The sequence below is a fragment of the Cydia pomonella genome, chromosome 20 (assembly GCF_033807575.1).
Source record: "Cydia pomonella isolate Wapato2018A chromosome 20, ilCydPomo1, whole genome shotgun sequence".
NCBI lineage: Eukaryota > Metazoa > Arthropoda > Insecta > Lepidoptera > Tortricidae > Cydia > Cydia pomonella.
Genome location: NC_084722.1, coordinates 10,404,767 through 10,424,405, shown reverse-complemented (window position 1 = coordinate 10,424,405; position 19,639 = coordinate 10,404,767). Strand labels below are relative to the sequence as shown.

Here is a 19,639-nt window from a genome sequence, read left to right as displayed (position 1 = left end):
TTCTGAATGAATATGAAAAAGTTATCATTTATTAACTAATTTCTCTTTCAAAACAAAATTTACACACAAATTCTATTAGGCATTAAAAAGTACTTTGGCCCACAAAACATAATCAGTGTTCCTTTATCATTGGTCCAACTGTCACTCCTGGGTCCTGGTATACTTCTAGTCCTCGACCTTGTAGTAAGCTTGACATCCTTTTACGTTCTAATAGTCCTTATGTATGTGTCCGTGCAATTGTGACATCTACTTCCACTTATTTACCAAAGATTTATTGAGCGGCAAGCCTAATTCTCAAAGTCGAAGTTATATTATAGTTGAACATTTCTGAGATGATTTGGACAAACCTTAATCTGCTAAACAAAAGACATCGTTTCTTTTATGCACTTTGGTTTTACCGAATTTCTCATTAGTGAGAAGGATCAAGCCCATTTCAGAGGCAATTTTAGCGTTCTACTTATAAGGTTGAAAATTATCTTCTTCTTTCTCAGTGAGTATGCTGTTGGGCATAGGACTCTCCAAATCTCCTCCAAGCCTCCAGCCCGATTTACTGCTTCTTTGCTCCAGAATGAACGCAATCTTTTTGATATCATGCTCCCATCTAGTTGGAGGTCTGTGATCTGGTCTTGTTGTTGCCTTTTAAACGGATTTGATCTATCTCTTATAGATTTGACATACTTAGGTCAAATGCGATAGCTACCAGGGTGCATAAAAGAAACAAAACACGTTGTTTCTTTTATGTACCCTGGTAGCTACCGCATTTGACAAGATTGTTTAGCCGATTAGTGTTTGAGTCGAAAAAAACGTCTCAGAAAATTTCAACTATAATTTACAAGAACAATACATATTGGTGCGGTAAAGCGCTATTTTTCGACTTATAAACGAAGGGCACGATTTTCGCTTAGAGTTTACATGTCTCATATAATCAAAGATGTATTTACGAGGCGTTCAGGAGTTGTAAGGGAGAACAGTGTAAGGTCGGTGTCGGTACCTTGAGGCTCTTGGGTTGCTGCTTGAGCTGCAGCGCGTGCTTCTTGCGCAGCTCGTGCTCGGCGCGCGCCATGTACTCGCGCTGGTTGGCCAGCTCCGTAGCGTGCTGGTTGCTCAGTTGCTCCTCCCTGTCAGCACATGCTTTATTTCATTCTCTAATTTCATAGATCTAACAGGCTCTAAGGGTCGGATGCACCGAACCGCCTGTCACCGTTAAAGCGTGCGCAAAATAGTATTGTATGGGAAGTTTCATAATTCACTGCTCAGTGACGCTGATCAGTCCACTAAGGGGCGACTTGGCCCTAAATGTAATATCGCTTCAGTTAAGATCTTTTGTACGTAGTTTAGCGAAAAGATCCATCTTCTAAAATTTGTTTAAATAAATGAATTTTCCTTTTGGCAGTAAAATAAAATTTGATTGACAGAATTTTGTGGATTGGATCCTCCCTAAATTACGTTCTTTTTATGCATAGAGATCCTAAGACACTAAATAAATAAATAAGTAAGGAGGGCAGTTTCCAACCCAGAAATCCAAAGTTTCAATATTAATATGTTTAATTTGGATCAATAGATTTCTTAAAACTTTTGAAATATTGATGTTTATCAGCTTATTTTTGACGAAGGAAAACTTTAAGAGCCTTTAGAGTGGAAAGCCCAGCTGGCAGTCGCTTTCGCAAAAACCAGTACCTGCGTTAATTTTCGGTGCCTAAAGAGGAGTCCAGACTCTTTTTTGAGACAAAGAGGTACAAGTAATAAAATATTAGTTTCAGGTATCTCTGCGGTTACCTTAACGCGTGCACCCCCTTCTGCTGCCGGTACTCGAGCTCTTGCGTTTTCTCGTGATGCCGCAGCAGCATGGCGTGCGCCTGGTCTAGTTGCTGCTGTCGTTTGTTCAGTTCCTGGACACCAAGTACAATGTAGGGTTAATATTGAAACTCAAAGCAATACTAGGAGAATTTTTGATGAATATTAAGCTTGTAATTACAATAAAGGACAGCTGTTTTTTGTAACAGTATATACAGAATAGGTAGAGTAACTTTGTCTTGAGTACAGTTTGCACTAATGAGTTTAAAATAAATTATGAACGAAATGTCAATCGGTATTTACAAGTGGGTTTTTCATGAAATATAACATTGTTGGGTAAACCGCAATAATTCCAATAAAGCCTAATATCCCCCTTAACATTGAATATTCTTAGGATTATATTGGCGACACTAGGCTACTTTAGGATGCAAGAGGTTTTCCCTTATGATAAGATTTCAAACGTGGTTCTATAAAACCTTGGCTTTGTATCGATAAATAATAAGTTACCTCTCTCAGCAGCTCCTGCTCCTTGTGGTGCGCCGCCAGCATGCGCCTGCGCTTGAAGCGCCGCAGCTCCAGCTCCAGGTACTCGCGCTGCGAGCGCACTAGCCGAGCTTCCTCTGCCGCTTCTGCTTGTTTCAGGTTATCCTTTTGCGACCTATCGAGAGGAATCAAAACGTTAATTCATGTAAGATCCATTCTACGTCTTTGGTCTAACGGCCGCTATGTCCGCAAGAACTAGTCAAATAGTTTTAAAAGAAATTAAACATAATACAGAATGTTTTCATTTGGAAGTATAGTTTTTTCCAATATGGATGTAGTCTGCCAGCATTTACTTTGATTCCAACTAAAAATGTTGGCTGTGATCAGAAATGTATAAGGGCGTCTGCGCGGGTGCACGGAACTGGCGCACGCACGCGGATGCCATTGTAAGTAAAATCCGTTGCACGCGTCCGCGCCCGCTCCGTGCAACCGCGCCAGCCAGCGGACGCCTTGAGGCAACCATTTTTTTTCGGTTATTAGGATTAGTCCTTCAGTAGTAGTCGTTTATTATGGGCTGTATATTCACGCCGCATTGTGGATAAGAGCAGAGTGCCGTTTTAAAAATTAAGCAAAATAAGTAGTTGCTTACCCTCTTTGGGCTAAAATCGTAGACAACAAAACGAGTCGCAGTAGAGTTAAAGTAGGAGTACTTGTCGTAAAAGGTGTACTAATTAATTATCCCGTTCTGGCGATTGCGCCGCTGTTTTCGATTAGGCGAGTCCACGCAGAGCGAATATACGCGCGAGGCAATTTCCTCTCGCACAAAACGTTTTCCTCGCCCGAGCCGCTCGGTGGCGATTTTCGGCGTGCTCAAAGTCGCCTCAGACGTGTTCGTTTATGGCGCGCGTGGTTGTTGTTTAAACGACAACGTTGGGGAAAAAAAATGACTGTTACAAATTGTAGTGTCATTTTCTATTGAATTGCTTTAAATAGCAAAATAAAAGAAACGCAAGCCACTACAGTTATTGGCTGAGTGACGCCATTTTGCGCCACTTAGGCTCGGGCAAGGCAAACATGCTGAGACAAAAGTTACACGAGCACACGGCCGCGCGAGGCTGCTCGCTCTGTGTGGACCCTATTAGTAAATCGTACGTGTGCTGCACATCGGACGTATTGTCCAGTTTTAGACGCATCTTTGTAGTAAAAGGTATACTAACTGTAACGTGGCATCCCGCTGCCTCTTGGGCGTGGCATCGTCCATACTAAGCTCCTTTTTCCACCGCTCCTTGTTGGCCTTGTATTCGCGCTTGCGCTGCGCCTCGAACGCCTTCCGGTCTTGCTCCTGCCGCGCCGTGATGTCTTTCACTAGTTTCTTCTCCGCTACGGCGTTCTGCTTTGTTTTACGCTCGAGTTCTTGAGCGTGTTTTGTCTGTAACATAAAACAATGTTTAGTGCTAAACCTTCATGCCCTGGTCGAGTTCTATCTAGGTACCTGGGCCGGTAAACTAAAACTTACTTTGTTGTATTCCTAAATCAAGACATTTTCATGAATTTGTATTTGAAAAAATTGTATTGCAGCACGAGCAGATCCCGCACGGCGGCTCCTATTTTGCGTGAGGTAGGAGGGTGGTAGGCTAGTCCAGCCAGCCTAACTTCTCAAAGAATCCTATCAGAGCTGACCCTAGAGAAACTGATATAATAAATATATAAATAATAATTTGGATGGTGAGGTGAGGTGTTGAGCGTGGTTCCACTGACCTGCAGCCGCTCCAGGTCGCGGCTCAGCTGCTGCAGCAGCGCGTCGTACTCGCGGTCCAGCTGCGCCTTGTGCGCGTCCACGTCGGCCTTGCAGCGCTCCTCCAGCTTCAGTAGCGCCGCCTGGTGCTCGCGTCGCATTCGCTTGTAGCCAGACATTTGCTCGTGCATCTCCTGAGGACCATATAAACATTCAGTTCTATATTTCTAAACGTAATGGTTACTAATAAAGAGCATTTCCTACCCAATTTAGGGGAACTTCCCTCTACAGTCGTCACCATTTCTCAAGTCAACATTTTATGTTATGCAGCTAATTTACTAGTGCACTATGAATTGGTATTTAAAAATGCCCTAACTTTGACAATCGATGTCTTAAAAATCTAGTTAAAAATTTAGGTGTTCAACTGGTTAAAAAAACCTTGAATTAAATCAACTCCATTACCTAAATTACTTGATTTAAAATCGATCACTTATAACATTTTATAGATTGCTAAAATGCGGTGCTTCCTTTTTAATATTGTCAACACTGTGACCTATTTAAGTCATACAAGTAGACAGGTTCAACCACGAAATTTTAAATGATTTGAAGCAATGCAGTCTTGCAAGTAAATGAAAATAAATTTTAGATTCCACTTCTGTTACCCTCACATTTAATTAGGCACAGGTGTTGATGAGGCTTAACAGTTAGGAACCTTAATATACACGTAGAGTAGAGTAGTTGTACCTGGTTGTGTTCCTTCTGCTGCTTGGTGACGATGCTGGTGGTGCGTATCGTGGCGAAGTTGTTAGCGCCGTGCTCCGACACGAGCGACAGCGTGGCCGACACGTTGTTGCTCACTGGAACAGCGCACAATGACAGACCATTCTTTATTGACATTCTAGGCGGCGGTAAACATGGTAAACAATAAAGATAAACAAATTGTTTATGTTATATCCGGCCGGTCAATCCGACACCGGAATGGGCGACTTACGGGTGACGCTTGTCGGTCAACGAAACAATGGGTTTAATTTATATTCATATCAACATTTTAGACATTGGTCATCCTAATAAACAATAATTTTTAACACCAGAAATACAGTTACAGGCGTGTTTAGTACCCTAGTATATTTCTGTTATAACTAATTTCATATGTAGGCAAAACGGTATGCAAATCGAAAAATTTATACAAATTACGAATTAAAAGTTACTTAATGTAATATATGTATAACGCAATGACAAAATAAGGCGTGTGTGAACACGGGAAAACATCACGTGTGCACTAAACAGGAGATGAGTAAATCGGAAAATATGACAGTTTTGCATCGACACTGAGAACACAACAAATTGTAAATGATTTTTTGATGAGGAAATATATTCCATGACATCACACACATGAATATATGCATTTGAGAAGTGTCCCACACAGTGTAAATCACAACATTTAAAATTACAAAAACGTACTTGAGTACATAAGTATTTATACGTACTGAGTTATTTATACCACCCCCGGCGTGATCCATTTTAGAGTCTGGCCGTCAAGACGTGCCGAAAAATCATTGAACACACAGAGTTTTAGTTTGAAGTACTGAACAGTTTTTAGCAGCAAATAATTTTTTCTTTTATCGAAACTTGTCGATGTAGCTTATACTATACATCTTGACAATCAAAACATACTAATATAACTTGAAACTATTCTCGCATTTCAGTATGCTATCAACGACACGAGGCTTTTTAACCAGATCATTACACATTACTTCCAACATATGGTTACGTAAGTACCTCTATTGGCCTGCCGACGCTGCGTGTTCCTGTTGTCGTCGCTGTCCTGCTGCGCCGACCACGTGGACGGCGCGTTGACGTACTCGCGGTAGTCCGCCTGCCGCTCCCGCTCCCGCTCGCGCTCGCGCTCCCGCTGCGCCTCCCGGATGGCCTCCCTATTGGCGTAGTCATCGCCGTAGTCGTCGCACAGAGAGTCGCGGTTGGCGAACTCGCGGAGCGCGTCCCTGTTAACGTAGTCGTCGTTGGGCGGCGGCAGAGGGCTCTCGCTCTCTCTGCGTACGAAACAGCAACATGAGTAAAACCAGCGCTTGCGTCTGAAAGGGAAGGTGGCGATCTAGTGCGGGAGGTGCGCTGGGTGACCAAGCGGGTGCGGGATGATGAAGCGCCTACTTGCTCGCTACATTTACAAGTACTATATATTAATTGGAAGTTCAGTTTCGTAATAAAATACAATCATCCAATCATCGAAATTTTGTATCGGCAAGTTTATACGTACAACTTGCGCGAATTTTAAAAATAAATAAATATTGCAAAAGAAAATTTTGTGCTAGAATACTACATGTGCTATAAGTAACATGGAACATTTAAGGCGAGCGAAAAATTAAGCACACATATGGTGCAGTATATCTACAAGCAATAAGTAAACCTGAAGACCCATCCGCTACTTACAAATTTATAAATGTTATGTTAAAGGAAATTAAACGTGTTTACGAAAAGGATCCACCGTCAAAGGTTTTTCATTTAAATAAATGACTTTTTCCTTAACCCTTTGAACGCTTTATGTCATAAACAAACACACACGCCTAGGTCCCGGGCGCAGGCGAGAATGTAAACCTCACTTGAAAGTGTGGAGGTTACTTTGACAGCGTCCGCCATAACACCTATAGTTGTCAGCAAGACTTTAGGTGTTCTTGGCGTTCAAAAGGTTAATTACGCTTATTTGTCAAAACTAAGTACCGCTACCGAATGACATAATATTTGACAGGAAACTTGGGCCTCCGTCGCCTTATAAAATTAGTAAGTAGCAGCGAGCCATCAAACACGTAATGAAGTCGCATAAGAATGAATACTTAATTGCATAATGGTAAAACATACCTCGTAGAATGCGAGGAGTGCTGGTGGTTGAGATGCTGGTACTGCGGCTGTTGCTGGCTGTGGTGGTTTGCGTTGATTTGCTGCAACAATTAAATTGATGTAAGTATATAGCGGTTTTAAACTACGGGTAAATAATAAGTAGGTTAATTAAATATATCTTAAATAACAACAAGATATATGTGTCTAAGTCTAGTCAAAGGTCCCACTTTGTTGCTTACGATAAGGACTAGATATGCTGGTATCTTTATACAAATAAACTGTCAAAGCTTCCTTATTGCAAGCGACAAACTAGGATGTTTTGCTTGGAAATAACACATATTTTATTGACCTATTTAATATCCAGTATGCCAGGAGGCAGTACATTAAAAAAAACCACAAACGTATTTATTTGTCAATGGAATTTCAATAAAAATTTTACTATACCTATCTACTAAGATAATTTGAATTGATCACCGGGTAATTAATTTCTCTAATTTCCTTAATTTCCCAAGTAAAAAAAAACAGCATGACAGATACACCCCGTAGGTTAGAATCGTTAGGGACAAAATTAGATATATGTGTCCACTAAATCCCAGGAGATTGATTGCACGCAATAAAGAAGCAAGTAAGTATAACGGGTTACCACTAATTGACTAGCAAAGTAATACTTTTTGATTTCAAGGACATTGTGTTGAATCTCTATCGAAAATCACCTGAATCAATTGGGTCGTCACGTAATATATAAATAAGTAAATATAAATAATAAGTCAAATTCATCCAATATTCCTGGGTAATCCACTAAGGTGATCATAACGTATATCGTAAAAATACAAAAATGTGTCAATAGGGGTCGCCAAACTGTTTGACCCAAGGGCCACGGCCTTTGACTTTTCCACTTCTTTTTCATGGGCCGGATTGTGTGGAATTTGGCTCTCACGCTTCCGTCTGCGGGCCCAAAGTATGAGCAGAATCCGACCCGCGAGCCGGTTTTTAGATACCTCGGAGTTACAGGATCGAATACAAATATTACTGACATTAACATACGAAAAGGACGACGACTTTATCATATTTCAAGTGTTATCCGATTAGTTTCTGTAGGCAGGTCTGCACTGTTCCTTCCAACTTAGTACATTTCACATCATCTTTCACTACTAAACAGCATTGCAAAAAAACAAAATTGTTCATGGAATTTACACAACACTGCTAACTAGCCGCAAACACTTGCGAACAGTCAATTACGAACTGAATTAAATAAAACATTTAAAGTTTATCCTTAAGTGAAACAGTTTCGATAAATATTATTGTTTTGTTCCTCAATTGTTTCTATGGTAAAACCGCAATTTCAATGGTAATATTGGTCATAACAAGCACATAATTCAGCTGAGTTTATAACAACGTGCCCACGGTATGGATATAAAAATGTACTTGTTAGAACTTGTTTGAACAAGAAGTGGTAAGGTATCGCAATTTTGATGACGAAAATATGTCTGGGACGACACGGTTACTTTATACGCATGGCGGAGAATACCTTCATTTTAAATAAAAAAATGTAATTAAATAATTATGTACGGTGTGTCGGTAGAGGTCATTGTGATGTAGTAGTCTGACCCAGAATGGTCCTAATGATTCCAGGTTTACTGGTTTATACATGTGACTAATCGCGCGACAATAAGTGCTAACATGCTATCATGCATGGCATTTGGGCCTCGAAAAAACATGTTTTTATCTTGTAAATTACAAGATTAGAGAAAACTCATTAAATGAGGTGTATTCATTAAGACGTCATCGTCTTCCTTTCTCATATTAACTATTAACTCCATAGTAACAAATAGTTATGACGTTTCATAAAGAGTAGCTAAATTGATTGATTTGTTAAGTATGAGTGCCCTATTAAATAATAAATAAATATTTGGGGGCAAGCTTAAACAGATCGACCTAGCCTCAGACTAAGCAAAACTTGTACTATGGGTACTAGGCGACGATATACATACGTTTATAGAGAAATCCATACTTATATACATAGAAAACATCCATGACTCAGGAAGAAATATCTGTGTCAATCACACAAATAAATGCCCTTACAGGGATTCGAATCCGGGACCATCGGCTTCATAGGCATCGTCATTTTGAAATAAGCACTAAAAGCATCATCTCATGTGTTTGCAATAAGGTGAATAGTGTGGAGGACAGCACTGACCGGGCGCGGCCGGCGGCGCAGGCTGCCGGACGACGAGGACTGGCTGGAGGCGCCGGCCGCGCTGTGCTCCGACGTCGCCGAGTTGGACTTGGAGCTGTCGCCGCCGGAACGCTCCTCCGCCGTTTCTTCGCTGTCACCTGCGGTCGAACAACTAATTAGATCACAGTTCAAATATACAGGGTGATCAATCCAAAACGGTGAGTATGGAGAATTCAGAAACTATGAGAGATAGCCACATCTGTTCTTAGGAAACATGGCTTCGATTTTAAATTTAATAATAATGACATTGTGACGTAAGATACGTGATATCAACAATTTATACCTAACATTGTTTACATGACTTTGAGCAGGTTCGATTCCCGGTTATGTATGAGAGATTTAAAAAAAGCTTGAATTTCATTATTATTAAATTTAAAATCGAAGCCATGTTTCCTAAGAACAGATGTGGCTATCTCTAATAGTTTCTGACTTCTCCATACTGAACGTTTTGGATTAATCAACCTGCGTATATGGTATCACTTTTTCCCCTTCATTGGAAGGCCCCGAAGGCCCGAATAACTTGTTGAATTTGGTTTTTTACTATGTTGGCAAAACTGAAGCGGGTTTTTGGTGAATACTAACTTACTAACCACGAAAATCAAAGACTTGCAGTGAGATACTTGGCTGTTGTATTTGAACAAATACAACGGCTGTCACTTTCTTTTGTGCCATTACTTAAAATATAATGATATTAAAGAAAGATGCAACACAAATATATGGACAAATAAAGCCACGTGTGTATCCGGAGTAACATTTTCCTACTAATTAGGCACCTAGAACTCACCAATAGCACTCTCATTGTCGCCATCCACCACCAATATCTTCTTAATCTTCTAGTTCGAGTTGTCCAGGTCAGCCATTATAAACTAAACATGGCCGGATGAGGACTTCTTCGCGGCAAATTTACTTAACGCGCTTGCAACACAGCACCGCAAAACATGGCGCACCTATTGGCATACCCTGCGAGCCCGTACTCCTGCTCGGAATCTGACCTGAGGTACGGGACGGTCAGGGCTGTCAGCACTGCTGCTTTCTGGGCATCCACTGTTTAAATGAACCTCGACATGAAAGAAGTTGTCTAGGTCACGTACGGTCGCCTTAGTCCGCCTGGTGAGGTCGACCGGTGCCTCATGATGTGGGGGATGATGCAGTTTCATTGATGAAGGTAACATTTTACTACTAAATAAAGTGTACTCGCCTATAGCACTCTCATTGTCGCCGTCCACCATCAATATCTTCTTCATCTTCCTATAGTTCAAGTTGTCCAGGTCGCGCACGGCCGCCTTCGTCCGCTGGATGAGGTCGACCAGCGCGTTGGGCGACCGGTGCCTCGTGATGTGGGGGTGCTGGAGGAGCTTCATTGACGAAGGTCGGTCTTGAGGGTTCTTTTGGAGGCACGCTTCGACGAAGTATCGAAACGTGTCCGACCATTCTGGAGCCTTAATGAATAAAAAATAATAATTAGAAGTTAATATGTTAGTACCCTAACAATTCTTGAAAAACACCAATGACATTTTAGATTTATTTCAGTGACCTTTCATTCAGGATACAAAGGAGGAAGGTATATGTGTTCAGGGTGGGAGGTTGTTTGTTTTGGGCACTTATTGTGAATTGTCTGATTTATTTGCAGGATAGGTTATTTTCAAATTAGTTACAAGTGATATTCTTAAGATGGGGCAACAAAAGTGGTAAGGTGGACCTTACTACAGTATTAGTTGCCTAAACACTCTCATTTATTAGTTCCACAATAGTCATTTGGTAATTCCCAGACATATCCAAATTATCCAGAGTATTTGACGTAAAAGTGGCAGAAGTCTCATTTGTAAAAAATCGTAAATGCAATGAATGTTTATCATAAAACTAAGTCCACCGCCGCGTCTGTGTGTCTGTATGTTCGCGATAAACTCTAGAATTACTGAAGGGATTTTCATGTCGTTTTCACCTATCAAGAGTGGTTCTTGAGGAAGGTTTAGATGTATAATTTGTTAAGGCTTTGTGTAACCCGTGCGAAACCGTGGCGGGTCTAGTCAAATATAAAAACACGTATCTATTGGTATTCGCGGGCTTGGTTTCCGCAACTCGACGTCGTATACACGTGTAACTATTGGAAATAAAAGAGTTCAACAGTCTGTTGTGGTTTTCCTCTTGATAAATTATTATTATTATTTACACTTGTCAATAAAGTGAAAAGTATTATTAGCGCCTTAACGTATCCTTGTAATTCTACTATGAAATTGGGTTAACGGCATTAAAATGTGCATTTACAAACTATATTAAGTCAAATCAAAATTAATTTGGTGTAAACTGTATAGTTGTTAGCTTTGTAGCTGGCCCTCAACGGCTTATCTGCAAAAAAAAGGGCCGGGTAACTTTAAGCGGTTATTTAATTAAAACTCCTATGGTAACTGAAATAAGATTCAAAATTAAGAAATGGAAAAATAATTTGTGGTCGTGTGGTCCCTCTACGGTTACTGAGTGCCGGCGAGTCGAACGCTACCGAACCAGCCTAAAATATGTCCTCAATATGCGGAACAAAGGCGCGTTATCGGAGAGCGCACCTACACTGGTTTTTTGAGCGTAGGACTAGCCCGCGCTCAGGTGCCAATTAGAATTATACGACCCTTTTTTTTGCAGGTAGTGGCACGCGCGGTTATAGTTAACAATAGACAAAGGATAAGCCGTTGCGGGCCAGCTACAAAGCTAACAACTATAAAAGAAAGAATAAAGATGTCTAAATATCACTTAAATATGTAGTCAAAATCACAAATTAATTTATCCACTGATCTAATATTTATTTTTTCATGTGTCATTCAATAAACTTTTTGATTATACTGACTAACTTATTCCATACCTGTAATGTAGGAGAGTCGTTCTGCGCGATGTGGTAGAGGGCAGACATGGCGTTCATGTTGAAGTAGGGGGGCTTGCGCTCCGCCAACTCGATACACGTGATGCCCAGCGACCAGACGTCCACCTGTAACACCATAGCAACTTTAATTCGTTTACTCAAAAATACTTATCTTCTGCATGATTTCCGTGATAAAAACGACACTATACCAAGGACTCACTGTTTAACAAAAGTCATCTAAATCGGTTCAGCGGTTTAAGCGTCAACAACAACAGACCAGACAGACAGATTGGTACTATCGCATTTAAAAATGTATGCGGGTAGCGATTTCAATCAAAAAAATACCTAAAATTGAAATTAAATTTCTTTGTACAGTTGGAATACGACTGAAAGTTAGGACTGAGAAAGTGGAGGGTTTGCGCTGCGATCAGGTATTGGTTCCATCAAAGAGAATTGAATTGGTAATAATAATAATATGTTTTGCGGTCACTAAATTGCCAAACGTCAACTTTTGACAATCAGAGTTACCGCAACATGTATGGAGCTGTACAGCGCCATCTCATTTACCTGTCTAATTCGGAGCACGAAATTGTTTTATGAAGAATAAATGACAGAGACATTTCGCTTTCTCGAACCTCGAGTTCTAACTTTTAATATCAAATCTAATTCCAGGCGGCAAAATTTCAATTTTAACAAAAACAGGAAAATATATAGTGGGATTGCTCACAAGTTTGTACTTAAGTGATTAGTAACTAAAAAAGGTTTCCACTGGAATACCCTCAGTGTATCGTATAATGAGTCAACGCGAAGTTTCTTTCTCAGGAAAATGTCATGTAATCAATCATTAGAGGCGGAGAAAACCCACACAAACTAATGGTAGAACATAACGGTTAGCTTCGTACTTTGAGTCGACAGCATTAGGTGAACAATTCAATATTATTGTTACCTCACATTCATTCTCAATAATATAATTACTGAAAGGATGAGTCTATAGACCGACAAATTATTCATACGCATATATGTATGCTTGTAGTTTGTGACACGACACACTTCCCAGCAGGAAAATATTCCTGCTTTGTTTGATACTCAAGCTGCCAAATTCCGCAAGATTAACAATCCCATGACTGAAGCGGAATGTTTCCATCATACTGCCCCTCGTTCATCGCCAATATTACCTCTGGGGCCATCCAGTACGGCGTCCCACGAAACTGTTTGCCGGATACTTGATGCTCGCAACCGCAAAGTCGGCCAGTTTGACGGTGCCGTTCTCTGTGAGCAGAATGTTCCCAGGCTTGACCTGTGACTCACCTTGCCATCATACTGCCCCTCGTTCATCGCCAATATTACCTCTGGGGCCATCCAGTACGGCGTCCCCACGAAACTGTTCGCCGGATACTTGATGCTCGCAACCCCAAAGTCGGCCAGTTTGACGGTGCCGTTCTCTGTGAGCAGAATGTTCCCAGGCTTGACCTGTGACTCACCTTGCCATCATACTGCCCCTCGTTCATCGCCAATATTACCTCTGGGGCCATCCAGTACGGCGTCCCCACGAAACTGTTCGCCGGATACTTGATGCTCGCAACCCCAAAGTCGGCCAGGTTGACGGTGCCGTTCTCCGTGAGCAGAATGTTTCCAGGCTTGACCTGTGACTCACCTTGCCATCATACTGCCCCTCGTCCATCGCCAATATGACCTCTGGGGCCATCCAGTACGGCGTCCCCACGAAACTGTTCGCCGGGCACTTGATGCTCGCACTCCCAAAGTCGGCTAGTTTGACGGTTCCATTCTCTGTGAGTAGGATGTTGCCAGCCTTGATGTCGCGATGGATACGGCCCAGGCTGTGCAGGTAGGACAGCCCGCAGACGACACCCTCGCAAATAGCAGCGATTTCTTCTTCACGGAGGGGACGCTTGTGGACCTGAGTGGGGAACAACGTAAAATTGGTAGTGAAATTAACATGAATTAAATGTTTTGGATGATTTAAGTTTTTCTTATAATAGTTGTTACTTTAGCATTAGAAAAAATGCGGCAGAAGTAAGCATTAAATTTGATATATGCGGTAAAATAATTAACAACTTTAAACTCGACTAACACGATGATTACTCATTATTTACTTAAATTTTACCGTATGATGTGTCTGATTTAGAACTTCAAGTCTATACTGCTCTACGGAATTTTTTTATTGCCGTTTAAACACTATGACGAAATCAACAAAAAACGGAATCATTCAGCTACTTTTGGGTGACCATAAACGGAAGTCAAATGCATATATTGTTCGAGATACCTATCGTAAAACAGCGCAACAACTTGATAATAGATATCGCGCATAATCACGCCTATTTTCAGGGATAACATATTTCTATGTAAATGAGTACTCTAAAGCAAACTGCAAAATGTTTAAATTGTAATAAATTATCAATTTCTCGGAAATCGTGAGGTCATGCTTTTGGGATATATTTATTACCCTTAGTATCTGTCATACGATGAATGATGACTGATAGCATTTAGCGTAATTGCTAAGGACTCGCATGCGTCATGGTATGAAAAAAAAAAACGACAACAACAAGCTATCTTGAATCTCGGACACTATTTATGAATGAGTGTGAATTCAATAGTTAAATAAAACACGTCACGCTAATGTTCTGATAAAAGTGCATGTAGGTATAAATGTACTGGTTTGTTCGCCTAGTCATTTTTGTCAGGAGAGAAGTAAATCCTGGTGACGAGTCAACGACATTCATTGTTCGTAAGAAATTTGCGTTAGACTATGAATCTAGTATAACTGAATCAGCTATGAGCGGTGGGGGGAAAAGTCTTATGTATCTTTCAGTAGGAGTAGCAAAGAATGCGATATTAGTGTTTGTCCTCGTCAGAGTCTCATATTTTTTATTCCCCAACGTAAATTTTAGTATGGTTTATGGCGGGCAACAAATAATAATCCGACCAAATTACGTAGGTTGTTTTTGGTATGTTGCCAGGCATGTTAAAACGTGTTTTTAATTCTGTCGCATTGAGTATGTTTTGTCCCTCACGGGCGCACGCGTATAGCTGATCTATACGATCCTAACATCTATGCGTTAGACGGTCAGGCCCATTTTAGACAATGAGGGTGGTAATTTGTCAAACATTTTTTTAAATATTATTTCATGTTATTGACCGATTGTGACAAATTCCAATTCCACCATTTTAGCAGATACCTACTGACACAATCAATCTATAATCCACAATCAACGAATGGATCAACGTTGAATCTGGCGGCGGCAGCTGTCATGCCATAGAGAGCAGTCAAACTTTTCATATACTTTTCATACAAGCTAATTGACGAACGATGACGTGACGGTTCGGTTATACCTACCCTCCATACAACCGGCGTTAATAATTGCATTAATAAATTACGTCAATACTGCTGAAAATAGTTTTTCAATTGGAGGACTAGGATGAAAAGAAAAAAGAATAAAATCTAATCTCGTACTTAAAACCTCAAATTGTTTCACTGCTAGTGAAACAATTTACTCTTTACCCCTTAATATACATTATATATTCCTTATTTTATTTCTTAGGGGACTAAAATTACCAGCCAAAAATCGATCTTATTTTTGAAACATAGAATTTAGTTTTGATTCCCTTTTTTGACCCGATATCGCGTCGGTGGAAAGTGAGGGGTTAAAGGAACTTACTTCGATAATGTCAGAGGCTGAGCCGACACAGTACTCCATGACCAGCCACGCCGTGTGCTCCCGTTTGTAGCACCCTTTGTATTCTATGGTGTTCGGGTGTTCCAATTGTTTCAAGAACCTGTACAGAACATTTTTTTTAATATGGTATAGAAACCTGAATGGCCCAGACGTCAGACTCATACCAATACGATTGCGCTAACAAAAATAGACGTACCTACAGATCGCGTCGTGTCGAATGACACGGCGATTTTTTTTTCAAATTTTAAATTCATATGGCGAGACCAAGCTAAGTTGGCAACGATTATTAATAGCCCAGCCTGTGCATAGAAGTTTGGCGTTCAAAATAAAATTTGCACTATCTAGGCTGTCAAAATCGCTGCCAAATTATCTTGGTGTGACTTTAGACGGGTCCTAGCATAATGTCATAATGATGTCATTTATCACACATGAATGTTACAAGAATTAATGAGACAAGGAATGCTACTTTCTGAACTGTAAGAAAATAAATACAAAAGAACATTTTTAGGTCATATAACGACAATGAGCAATTCCCGGAATACTGGTTTGCAAATAGCACATGTGGAGATAAAAACTTAAACAAGTTAATGCATTCACTGCCAGTGCGAGCTACGCGTGTAGCCTAAGTCATTCTTTTACCTTTTGTAGAGAAAAGCGCTTACGAATCAGGAACCCGCTTAGCGGGTTGCTCCGGTCGCTATCAGTGAATGTGTTAAACACCAGTTTGATATCCATTAAATCGATGCGCTATGTTTGAGTGGAAATGGGTAGAAAAGGTTAGTTGATATTTTTCACAGCAGCAGATTTTAGCTACCACTCGCTGGGCGTTTAGGCTCCCCTCACAACCCAATCTCGAAAAGTGGCGAAGGCACTAGTTCTCACGAAAGCGGCTGCCATCTGACCTAACATGTTAGTAGATGCTGGAAACTATGATAACGAGTGAAATTGGATTTATGATATATTTATCTCCTCAATGACAGTAAATCAAAATAATGTACTTATGACATCGAAGTGACAATAGGCTGGCCATATTAGCCATAGAACCACAAAAGTTGGGGTAGACTATACATGTTGTCGTGCGTAGCACGCCCTCAGCCTAGGTTGAATCAGCCCCCTAGGCACTATGTTTTACGGCAAAATTATGTCCAAAAACTCCTGATGATATGTAGATCCTATCATGTACAAATTCTTCCTTCTAAGGCAAAATTCTCTGGTAATCTAAAATATCAATGTATGTGTACTCACTTTATCTCTTTCAGGATGTCCTGCCATTTCTCCTCACTCTGCTTCCCCAAGTATGACATTTTCTTGATAGCCACAATCTCCTTTGTGAGATTGCAACGAGCATAATACACCGCCCCGAAAGATCCATGGCCGATCTCTCGGAGATCCTCAAAGATCTTCTCGGGGTCATGTTTGCTGAACAACTCTGCAATGTCTGGGTCCTTGAGGCTGCCAGGACGTGGCATCTTTATCTGAAATAATAATATACAGGTGATAACTATGGCTTTGAAGATTAGAACTACTAGAATCTACTAGATAATTACAAATATTGTACTCCTTGGCGCAAAAACTGACTAACTGTATAAATTGTGCTAATTCATTGTAGTATCAAGGAAATCCTCTTGAAGTTTTACTTAGTTTATTAAGTCACAACCAATTTTAAATATATTTGACTAGAATGCTGTTAGCTTAGGAGAGGATTCTAACACAGTAAATTTTAAACACTAATCAGTTTTTGCTGCAAGAGGACATTATTTTTAAATTGTTAGTAGGTATACCTCTGTGTTATTGCAAGTAGACATTTTTCTATGTTTTCCCTTACTATATCAGCAGACTCTTATTTTATATCTGTACATGTTTATGCATACATATTTAGACGAGGCAGCTTTCCTCAACCAACAACCATCTGTTACCATTGTTGACTCTACAAAAACCACATTATAGATTAAAACATTTGATCCTTAATTATATTTTATTTTTTACTAGGTTCTGGTGGTAAATGCAAAAAATTAAAATGGAAATGATTTGATTGCATAGTGATTCATGGACATATCATCTAATAAATGGACAGACAAATATATGTTTATACCTTTGCAATTTATTGCAATGAGGCAAAAGCTAACATCTTTGACATTGTATACACATGACATCCTAATGGAAATGGATCTAGTTTATAAACATTGGCAGAAATCTTCAGATCTACACAGAAGACAAAAGGTAACTATAGCTACTTATTTAGCTATTTTGTGAATTTCTGCTAGTGATTCACTATATTTTTGCTACGATGCATGAATAGCTTTGTAGCAGTCACATGTGGTCTCAGAATGGTGTATGGTATGGTGCTAATGACATTACTTGCTAGTAATATGTACAAATATACTTCAGCCAAGAACTTCTATTTATATTTTTGTATTTCAAATAGGTTTGCCATAATAATTCAGAACTAATGCAAATATGTATAAACATAAATAAATAAATATTATAGGACATCATTACACAAATTGCCCTGGCACAAATAAGGCTTGAGATGTGGGTACTTAGACAACAATATATATAATATATAAATACTTAGAAAACGTGCTTATCACACTGATTTGAAACCGGGACCATCTGCTTCATAGGCAGGGTCACTACCCACTAGGCCAGACCTCAAGCTTAGCTTTAGACTCAGATAGGTGACGAAACAAGGTGGTTAAATAGAGATCATTGTGACCATAGGTATTCTGCAGCGGTATTGAGGTATTTATATATGGGACAAAAACGGGACAGAAAAAAACGGGACGCGACACTTAAATACGGTGACATATATACAGGACGTATGGCAACCCTAGTTATAATACCAACAACATTAATACCAATCATTTAAAATTGACCAGGAATTACAAATATTATGGTGATCCCATATAGGTAGGTATGAAGAATATTTTTTTTTTCTTCCTAGCATTTGTGCGTTCATTGCCATGCCTCATGGGAGCCTGGGGTCCGCTTGGCAATGAAACCTAGAATTGGCATTGGTACTAGTATTCATGAAGGCAACTTCTGATCTTCCAACCCAAAGGAGAAACTAGGCCTTATTGGGATTAGTCCGGTTTCCTCAGCATGGTTTCCTTCACCGAAAACCGACTGGTAAATATCCCTCTGTTCCACCTATCCCTACCGCCTTTTCCTCAAATGATATATCATACATAAGTTACGAAAAACTCATTAGTACCAATAGCCGGGTCCACACAGAGCGAGCATACGCGCGAGGCAATTTTCTCGCGCTCAAACCGGCCAGTGTAGACGTGCCTCAGCCGAGGCGGCCCGCGCGTTTTCCTCGCCTGAGTGCGCCGCCTCGGCCGATGCACGTCTACACTGGCCGGTTTGAGCGCGAGAAAATTGCTTCGCGCGTATGCTCGCTGTGTGGACTCGGCTATTGGTATGAGCCGGCGTTTGAACCGCGACCTCCAGATTGAAAGTTGCAAGCTAATGTTGGTTGTCATGAAAAATAAATATAAAGTTGAATACTTATGTAACAGTGAACAACTGATGCTCAAATGTGAAGACATGAAGAAATCTCATAAATGTGTTCATTTTATTTAAAGGGACCAATTTACTATTTTGAAGGCCATTGGAAATGGCAAGCCTGTTAAGGTCATGGTTGTTTTTATCATTTATCACAGTCAAGTAATTATTGTGTACTTTTATTATGTACCTATGTTTAAACTTTTTGAACAGACATCTTTATTATTATTAATAGGACATGATTCACTCTCACACTTATAAATATACTTATCAAATTTTAGTTTGTCTTAATCATAGTAATAGTAATAACTAACCATAAAAGATGAAATGAAATTTATAATGGAGATGAAATTCAATAGTTGCCTTGGTAATATTGAGAGTCAAATTTTAAATAAATAAGCTTATTTTTAAATAACTAATGATATAATAGCTACAGAAAATGGCATACCTATGATCTTCCATAAAACTAATGGTAGATTATTTTATTG

The 19,639-nt window shown here is 40.0% G+C and overlaps 1 protein-coding gene across 6 annotated transcripts in view; it reads right to left on the bottom strand.

Annotated features, from left to right (window-relative positions):
* Positions 1–19,639, bottom strand: part of LOC133529349 (serine/threonine-protein kinase Tao) — a 30,363-nt gene that overhangs the window by 8,213 nt on the left and 2,511 nt on the right. For 2 of the 6 annotated variants that reach the window (XM_061867047.1, XM_061867048.1), the window contains exons 3-17: positions 17,426–17,571; positions 16,890–17,119; positions 15,627–15,744; positions 13,604–13,867; positions 11,953–12,075; positions 10,300–10,540; positions 9,063–9,199; positions 6,887–6,966; positions 5,792–6,105; positions 4,757–4,869; positions 4,036–4,206; positions 3,495–3,706; positions 2,302–2,452; positions 1,777–1,889; positions 992–1,118 (exon numbers count right to left, since the gene is read on the bottom strand). In XM_061867047.1, the coding sequence (XP_061723031.1) occupies positions 992–1,118; positions 1,777–1,889; positions 2,302–2,452; positions 3,495–3,706; positions 4,036–4,206; positions 4,757–4,869; positions 5,792–6,105; positions 6,887–6,966; positions 9,063–9,199; positions 10,300–10,540; positions 11,953–12,075; positions 13,604–13,867; positions 15,627–15,744; positions 16,890–17,119; positions 17,426–17,449 (2,418 nt within the window). In that variant the 5' untranslated portion in view covers positions 17,450–17,571. Of the gene's footprint in view, positions 1–991; positions 1,119–1,776; positions 1,890–2,301; positions 2,453–3,494; positions 3,707–4,035; positions 4,207–4,756; positions 4,870–5,791; positions 6,106–6,886; positions 6,967–9,062; positions 9,200–10,299; positions 10,541–11,952; positions 12,076–13,257; positions 13,485–13,603; positions 13,868–15,626; positions 15,745–16,889; positions 17,120–17,425; positions 17,572–19,639 lie in introns of those variants that run through there. The other 4 variants (XM_061867049.1, XM_061867050.1, XM_061867051.1 and 1 more) reach the window with 3 other exon arrangements.